This window comes from Stegastes partitus, unplaced genomic scaffold, assembly GCF_000690725.1.
Source record: "Stegastes partitus isolate 25-593 unplaced genomic scaffold, Stegastes_partitus-1.0.2 Scaffold597, whole genome shotgun sequence".
Classification (NCBI taxonomy): Eukaryota; Metazoa; Chordata; class Actinopteri; family Pomacentridae; genus Stegastes; species Stegastes partitus.
This window is the reverse complement of record NW_007578328.1, coordinates 341,259-350,840: the sequence shown is the minus strand read 5'-3', so window position 1 is coordinate 350,840 and position 9,582 is coordinate 341,259. Positions and strand designations below refer to the sequence as shown.

At 38.4% G+C, this 9,582-nt stretch overlaps 1 protein-coding gene across 1 annotated transcript in view; it reads left to right on the top strand.

The window, feature by feature from the left end:
• Window positions 1-9,582, top strand: part of unc93a (unc-93 homolog A) — a 22,583-nt gene that overhangs the window by 10,857 nt on the left and 2,144 nt on the right. The window contains exons 4-7 of the mRNA XM_008289180.1: window positions 6,150-6,275; window positions 7,773-7,984; window positions 8,853-8,988; window positions 9,092-9,223. Coding sequence (XP_008287402.1) covers window positions 6,150-6,275; window positions 7,773-7,984; window positions 8,853-8,988; window positions 9,092-9,223 — 606 coding nt within the window. The remainder of the gene's footprint in view (window positions 1-6,149; window positions 6,276-7,772; window positions 7,985-8,852; window positions 8,989-9,091; window positions 9,224-9,582) is intronic.

The following is a 9,582-nucleotide window of genomic DNA, read 5'->3' as shown; positions in this document are numbered from 1 at the left end:
CACTGCGGAGAAAAGAAATGATGGAGAAATACAATCAGTTTGACTTTGTGATGCATCAGTTTTTAGAGAAGGTCAAAGAGGGGCCAGATTTTGTGTGCTGTGTTTGTTGTAGATTGTTGTTCAGACACCAAGTGTTACCGTGCAGAAGGGAATGTTACAGGAATCGGAAAAACATAGCTGCAGTTGCAGATGTGTGTATTAGTGAAGAGTACCTTCACCAATGTAATGAGGATTGCCTAGTGCCTTGTCAATTGCTGGATAGTGCTAGAGGTCAGCTTTGGATCTGTTTTTGTTGCAATGACAAGGTCAATAGAGGTGAAATGCCAGCTGAGTGTGCAGTCAATAAATTGGTACTTGATCCTGTTCCAGCAGAATTGGCTAGTTTAAATAGCTTGGAACAGCATTTGATAGCCTTAAACATTCCATTTTTGAAAATATTGGCATTGCCTAAAGGTGGCCAAAACGGAGTGCATGGACCCGTGACATGTGTTCCAGCAAATATTGTGCAGACAAATAATTTGTTGCCACGGTCAAACATGGAAGGCTCTTTAGTGCCTGTCAAATTGAAACGTAAATTGACATATAAAGGTCATTATGAATACCAATTTGTTGACACCATGCACATAAGGCAAGCGTTGCAGTATTTAAAGGTTGTAAATAGACATTATCAAGATGTAGAGTTCAATGAGGACTGGGTGAATGCGTTTTGTGTTGAAGAGGATGAAGTGGTTGAAAAAGATAGTGATTGTGTAGAAGGTGGTGAACTGGTTAAAAAAGATAACAATGAGGTAGAAGGTGTTGAAGCCACAGATGTTGATGATGAGCTGTTGCATGATAGACAGCAGCATTGTATGTTTCAGGATACGTGTCTCATGCCTGTTGACATTGGTCAGGAAGCACTGGATCAATATTTTGATGATATATTGAATCTGGCCCCAGCAGAAGGGAATAATCCTGTCAAAATACTCTCTGATCAAGACAATGAAGCAAAATGCTTCCCAGTGTTGTTTCCAAAAGGCTGCAATACGTATCATGAAAGTAGGCAGCATCGTTTGACACTGTCGCGGTATTTTAATAATAGGATTCTACATGCTGATGGCAGGTTCGCTCAGAATGTTGAGTATATTTTTTATGCTCAGTACATGTCTGAGGTGGAAAAAGTACTTTCCAATGTGTCTATAGCGTTACGGAAAGGCAAAGCCAGTGGTAGCAAATCCCATCAAGTTTCCAAGGAGCAGGTCAGCAACGAAGACTCGTTGAAGAAGCTGCTTGAGTTTGATGATGGGTATAGGTTTTTAAAACCTATTAGAGGTACCCCTGCATTTTGGCAATCAGCACAGCGGGACCTGTTGGCATGTGTGCGTCAACTTGGTATCCCAACATGGTTTTGTTCTTTNCTGCACATTGCGGCTGAGAAATTCTACCTTGAAACTCATAAAACCTCAGATTCAGACATCCAGGGTTGAATACGTAACAAACCGATCCTGTCAGCTCGCAGGATGGGGCTTTTAGTATCACACTTCTTCTTCAGATTCAGCTTCCTGTTTGAGTATTTCTATCTGAATTACTCCATGATTACAATTTTCAGTTGTGTGACGCGCAGTAGTTTGACAGTGTTTGAGCAGAGTTGCAGGTGAGCTGGTGTGCTCGAACTGCAGCGAGTGATGGAGGTTGCTTTGAAATCTATCATTTTGATACACAGAGATGAGTTTTTATGGGTTTAATCAATGACCGGAGAAGGACTTTTATTGTATTTACTGTAGATTTGCAACAAAAGGCTGCGACTAACAATTATCTTCACTGTCGATGAGTCTGTTTCTAGATCAATTGATTGGTTATTTGTTCTATATATTGTCATTAAGTGGTGAAAAATTATGATTAGTGTTTTTTCAAAGCCTGAGATGACATTCAGTTTACTGTCATGTAAAAGAGAAAATAAAATATTCACATTTAAGAAGCTGGAATCAACAATGTTTTGCTTTTTTTGTTAAAAAGAAAACAAACAACTTATAGACTAATTATTGCATTAGTAAACAATTGTTGTGGTTATTTTTAAAGTGAAACTGAAAACATTTGCTGATTCTTAAATCAGATTGTTTTTTGCAGTTTACTGTGTCAATGAGAACTGACCTAAATTTCTTTAGGTGTTGACTGCTGGTTGTACAAAACAGGTCATCTGAACACAGTGACAGATTAATAAATAATGAAAATAATCTGATTACATGACAAAATAAGCCTAATTTATTGCTCTCATGCGTTGTTAATCACTCTTATCACCTAATTTGCTTGTATGTTGAATATGACCTGATGAACACGTTCAGGGAAACTGCTTCTTCCCGGATGGCAGCGTTATCTTACTGGTGACCTGTTAACAGCTAACGTGACTAAAATGAGACACTGTTTTATATTAAATGCTACCTTCATGGCTGTTTTGTGAAATCAAATAGACTTTCTCACCAGAACTGAGCTGTGCGCATTCACATAAAAAGGGGCGTTGAACGATCGTGTGCAGCTGCTTCAGTCAGCAGGTTGTTTTAATGGAGAATAATGAGGAATATAAACAAAATGTGACAATAAAAAGCGCCGATGCTGCAAATGGTGCAAGACAGGAATGCTTTTAGAAAACTGTTAAATGTGTTAATATTTAATATTTTACTGATGCAGCCGCTTATTTCCGGCTGACAGCTGCACGTTAAAGTTAAACTTTAAACTTCATGATCTTGTGTTGAAGTTCATTTAGGTCTGACACTGTCCCATAATGCAGGAAATCACTTTAATTTTTGGCCAAATCAGAGCAAAATGAATGGTATTGAATATTCTCTGTAGAATAATCCATTTTCTGTGTTCTATCAGCTGCAGTACCAGCAGAGTAAACAGACTTGACAAAAAATCAGAACAAAACATATTTATGTGATTTCTGCATTGCCAACTAAATACACGTCTGGTTCCCATGGCAACACAATACATACAGTGTGCGATATTGTAATTACACGGCTTCATTCAGTGATATTAGTTATGTACAATCAGCATGTTTGCAGATAAAACACATTCCCTCAGCTGAGAATCTGTATCGCTCATAAATAATAGTAAACGATCTGGTGAAAGGGATTTAAATCTGAAACTCTGAACATAACCTGCTCTTGACCAGGTTAGCTCCACAGCATCAGTTACCATGGCGATCTAGCAGGTAAAAAGAAAACCACGTCCATGACACTACAAAGTCTGACTTTAAGCTCACCATACCTCGATAACTCACTGATCTCAGGTTCAGATCCAGGTATACTGAAGCAACATAACACTTAGATCCCTTGGCACTGGTGAGGTGATAAGCGTTTATAATTAACAAACGAGTTATCCTGCCAACTCCTGCATGTGCAATTCTTTTTTTTTTTTTTTTTTATGCCAGGTAACAATGAACTGTAGCTTTTCTTGAACAGTGGCTGGATACTTAAACACGTGTTTTGAGCTGTAAACGATTTGATGCAACTACATTTTGATGCAACACAAAAATGCTGGTGCCAATGTTGGCATTGACCCTTGAAAATGGCTCAACACACTATCTACTGTTTTATATTGTCGCAAGGCCAAGGGGCGATATAAAGTCAACAGTTTGGGACTTCTCTAAGTCATGAAATTGACATAAAAAAAAATATGAACATCCAGTTCAGGGGAGTCAGCCCACCTCCACCAGCCGCCATCTTTGAGTGGAAGTCTGTCAAACAGGCATCATTGCCAAAGTAGCAACATTTGACTTCACACTTGTTTTATCTTTTCAACCAGCAAAAAACATCTGATAACTTTTTGGACAAACCTGAGCTACGTTCTGAGGCGTCACTTTCCTACTGCAGCTACACCTCCGTCTGAGTCAGTGATTGACAGCACAGTTGACCACACAGCAGCTGACACATCCATCCATCCATTATCTATACACCGCTTAATCCTCACTACGGTCGCGGGGGGGCTGGACCCTATCCCAGCCCCCTTAGGGTGAAGGCAGGGGACACCCTGGACAGGTCACCAGTCTATCCAGCAGCTGACACGGATGTGAATAAATGGGAGTAAATTTTTTTGTCTGAGCGATCATTTTACATGTAAATATATAGAAATTCTCAACACACAGCTGTTGTCTTTAACTTGTACATACAGTCATCCTTATGTTTATTCTTCCCCTACCATTAAAGAAAAGGCAAAATTCACAATAGTCACTCAAATAACTAGAAACTGAAAAAAGTAATAATAAATAAAAAATTGCTAAATTATAATTTAGTGAAATAAGACATTGCTTTTGAATTATGGTTGAAAAGAATAACAATAATTTAAAAAAACACACAACTGTCCTGGACAAATGAGAGCACTTTGCTGATGTGCAGTGGGTCAAAATCCAAATAGCTGTCAACAGGTGCAGAAGTCTGATGGAGAGATACAGAGAACACTTGATTGCAGTGATTGGCTCAAAGGGTTGTTCAATAAAATATTAGTTTACGGGTCCCATCATGCTTGTTTGCTTGTTTTTTTGTTTTTGTTTTGTTTTTTAATATTTCTGTTGAACCACAATTCAAAAGCAATGTCATGATTTTCATAAAATTTTTGTTTATTATTACTTTTGTCAATTTCATCTTACTTCAGTGACAGCTGTTTTTTTTTCCTTCTTTAATGGGAGGGTATGAATACATGTGAGGACGACTGTATGGTGATTTTATCAAATGACATGGGGGTTATAGAATCGGTAATTCAGCAGCAGAGCCACTTAGAAATGGCTCTGAAGTGTCTTCTGGCTAACATGTAGTCTTAATGGGCTGCATTTTATTCACTATTTCATACTGTTCCTATTATCTGAAAACAGAAAAATGAATGAGAATATCTTTTTTGGGAAGCCAGCTGTAATAAAACGCAGTCCATCGGAGCACAGAGAGCAGGAGAGAAGTAAACAGGTGTAAACATCAGCTGAGTTCAGATTGCAATGAAGCACAGTAACGCAAACCATCTTCAAGTGTTGGTGGAGATATCATTCACAAGAGCTGATGCTTTCAGAGTTACTGCAGTGAACGGCTCAGATTGATACGTCTCTGGACCCCCCTTTTACCCTCCACCAACCTAATGTCTGATTCTGTGTTATCAAGATGGCTGCTCTGTGGTGAGACTTACTTTTAAGAACTTTGTAAAAAAAGCCGACCAGTGATCCCCCAGAATCACATACAGCAGACTCTCAGACACGTGTGGCCTTTGAGAGCACTTTATAGACGTATATATCTTCTGGATGACAAAGAGTGACGAGGTCCATGTGTCACGCTGTCTTTGTGGAATTTGTTTATGATGCGCGTTGATTATTTGTTTTTTTCTGCTGCTTTGTTCTGATATCTGGACTCAGTCAGTTTTTATCGTCCGTCATATACTTAGTTGACAGCACCACAGAAATTAATCGTTGAGCAAGGTCGAAGTGCACGCACACTTCCAGCCATTTTATGGGTTCAGCTGAGGGAGAATAAGTTGGGCGTGTGCTCAGAGTGGGAAGATGCTGCTGCCAAGTATGCAGTAAAAATGTTTTCGCGATAATGCTCCGGCTTATCAGTTTTTATAATGATGGGCACTCATTTCTTGTCACAGCTATACAGTCCAGTTTTACTTCCGCCATAGTTAAGGAGACACCGTTTCAACTTGAAATAGACTCTTTCAAAATTAAAGTATGAGCAACAAATAATAACAATAAAAAAGTTAACTGTTGTTTTGATTTAAATATCTTGAACAGTAGAAGTAATTTGAACTCGGAAACATTAAAAACAAGCCTTTGATTTCACTTTGATTGTCATTAATATTATTTTCTTTTTGAAAATCGCCTTTCATTTTTTAAAAAGAATAAAATACACAGTAAAAACCCTGTTGTACATGGCATTTTGTTTGGTAACTACCGATTACTGCTGATTTTCAATATAATTTGTTACAAGAATTTTGTTCTAGACTTTGTTTTTTCCACTTTCAAAGAGTAGTTTGCATTTATAACTAAAATTAATAAGCAAAGTTTCCCCAGAGGCCATGTACGAACAAAACACAAACATTCAGCTGCAGTATGTCTTGTTCCTATTTTCTTGATGAGATGCATTTTTCTAATAAATTGCTCTTTATTTTTCCCCCTCCTTCTTTATTTCTGACAGCTAACATCCCACCTGAGCAGCTGATGACCTGTGGAGCAGCTGACTGTGGCCTTAATATCTCATCCAACAGCACCACCACCAGGCCTGCCCAGAAACTCGTGTGGACGCTCGTCGGATGCTACATCGGTAGAGTTTCCTGTGCCTTAACAGTCCACCACGCAAGCTTAGCAAAAAAGACAAGAAGCCAGGAAATGATCTGTATGCTGAAGTGATCAAATTCTCATAAACACTACACACTATGCCCTCATATTGGTGCTTCACAAAGTGACAGCATTCTGTTATTCAGACACAGATCACTATTAATGTTCCACATGAGTCCAGTCAGACAAACCCACTACTGAGAAGGAGAGAGACAGAACAGCATTTGTTATAAAGCTGAGATTGGACAGAACATCAAGGGATGTATCATAAATAGGGATTTACTAATAAACAAAATATTAAACTAAACTAATGACAATTTATCAAGCTGCTCCAATCCCTTATCCAGTTTATTTGTTCCCCAAACACTGTACATTCTGTCCATGTGTGATGATAATTGAACTGCTACTGTACGAGCAGTAAAATAAAAATATCCCGACAGCTGTACTGGAGCTCAGGACTTAAAATGAAGATGACTGCTGTGCAATGCATGATTTGAATTTTTTTAATTGAATGAATTGAATTTCCCTTCTGGGATAAATAAAGTATTTTCATTTCATTTAAAAAAAGTTTTAAAAAAAGTTAAAATTCTCTGATTCCAGCTTCTTATATTTAAATATATTGTGGTATCTTTTCTCCTCTGTGACAGGAACCTGAATATAACTGGGTTGCAAATATAACTATACATTTAAAGAATGTCGTCTTGGGCTTTGGGAAACACTGTTGTGTGACATTTCATAGACCAAACAACAATTAATTAACTGGGAATACAATCTACAGATTAATCCACAATGAAAGTAATCGTCAGGTGTAACTATAAGTAATCAGTGAAGTTACTGCTGTTGTGCCATGCAGAAACGCAGCTCGTCCTCTGTGGAGACGCTCATATGGATCCTGTTTGATGCTGCAGGTGTTGAATAAACTCAGAGGAAAGATAAAGATGAACTTTATTGATCCCACAGTGGGTAAAGTTCATCGTTACAACAGCTCCAAAAAGAAAAAGTGTAAAGTCAGTGCAAGAATAATTTAGAATAATCATTTAGAAAAAGACTGGAGGCAACAAACTAAACTTCAGTCCTTGTTAATGTACTGGTAAAAGCTGGATTACATTTATTATCTGTAAATCTCATTCATCTGACCTGTTCTGTCCTCATCACAGTTGTATTATTTACGGACGATCAGTTTTAGTATCTCGATCTGAAATTAACGGGCAAAGTGAACCAACAGGTACTAAAATATGGAAAAAGCCTCCCTCACCTTATACAACACAAACTATGTTGCTTGCACATCCCTATCTTCGAATGCGACGCCATGCAGGTTAGACTTGAGTTGTGTTGAAAGTGATACAGAAATGTTCACAGTCACAACTTTGACACTAAAGTGAGCGATGTGCTCATTCAGACATGAAGCTGATACAGTCACATGCTGTCAGACTAACAGAAGGAGTGCATGTCTGAAAAGAAGCTTCTGTCTGTCACGTTGCAGGTGTGGGTGTGCTGGCCATGCTCATCGTGGCAGTGTTTCTGGACAACGTCGACCGGGATCAGGCGAGCCAGTTTCGTGAGAACAGAGAGCCGTTCTGTCATACGTTCCTGGCCACATTCAGGCTCCTGAAGGACTGGAGGCTGCTGACGCTCATCCCGCTCACCATGTACAGCGGCTTCGAGCAGAGCTTCCTGTCTGGGGAGTACACTAAGGTGAGGAGATCTCCAAAAAAATGACTCAGTGACCATGTTTTCCCTGTTTAAATGAAAGTAAAATGGGTATATACAGTCATCCTCACATGTATTCATACCCTCCCATTAAAGAAGGAAAAAAAAACAGCTGTTACTGAATCAAGTTGAAATTGACAAAAGTAATAATAAATAAAAAAATGTAATGAAAATCATGACATTGCTTTTGAATTGTGGTTCAACGGAAATATTAAAAAACAAAACAAAAAAACAAGCAAACATGCATGATGTGACCAATAAACTAATATTTTGTTGAACAACCCTTTGAGCCAATCACTGCTATCAAGTGTTTTCTGTAACTCTCCATCAGACTTCTACACCTGTTGACAGATATTTTGATTTTGTCCCACTGCTCATCAGCAAAGTGCTCTAATTTGTCCAGGACACTTTAAAAAAAAAAATATATATATATTTTCAACCACAATTCAAATTCAACATCTTTGGTCACTAAATTATAATTTAGCAAATTTTTATTTATTATTACTTCTTTCAGTTTCTAGTTATTTCAGTGGCTGTTGTGAATTTTGCCTTTTCTTTAATGGAAGGGGATGAATACATTTGAGGATGACTGTACTGCATTTTCCACACATTTACTGACCACTAGAGAGCAGAGCAAGTCCTCAGCAAAGTGACGCAGCCCTGACATGCTGTCGAGCTGTCCTGGCTTTGATTAGCAAACATTTTCACATCGAGCAGACACGAAGCAAAAATAAGCATTTATTTTAGCCGTGTTGGCCAAAACCTGAGAAAAATACTTCAGCATTACACGATCCTCCTTTAATCTAAGTTTCACTAATTGTTTAACATGTTAAGTTGTTGTGTTTCTTTGCAGAACTATGTGACTTGTGCTTTGGGGATCCATTACGTTGGCTTTGTGATGATGTGTTTCGGAGCTTCCAACTCCCTTTTTTCTTTTCTCTTTGGGAGACTCGCTCGGTACACTGGGAGAGCTACACTCTTCGGCCTCGGTAAAATCTCATTTTAGACTTATAAAAATGTTGTGTGTGGGATTGTCTTTAAAGAAGACGCAGTATGATGATTATTTTACTTCTTATTTTTTGTTTTTTTCAGCTGCAATCGCCAACTTTTCCTGTATAATCGCTCTCTTGTATTGGAGACCTCATCCTGACGAGCTGCCAGTCTTCTTTGTGTTTCCCGCTCTGTGGGGTATGGCAGATGCCATCTGGCAAACTCAGACCAATGGTAAGAAAATTCCATCCCATTAGATGGAGCAGGTACATGAAAAAATGTGGTTTCTATGATGTTCTCCGTTCTAATAGTGATGATGTAATGTATCCTGACAATATCACTGCATGAGCGATTAACCAACTTTAATTCAAAATCACTATCTGAAAGTATTCAATTAGCAAGTTGTGAATTCAATTTAATTTAAGACAAAGACTTTCAGTGGCTGTTTATACTTTCCTATTGATCAGTGTATACCACATCCTGCATGCTGTGACCTCATACATCTCGCAGCACACGGTTTAAACAGCCATGTCACACAAGAAGGTTGAAAAAAAATTATATCGCCTTCCAACCATGTTGGCACTTGATGGAAA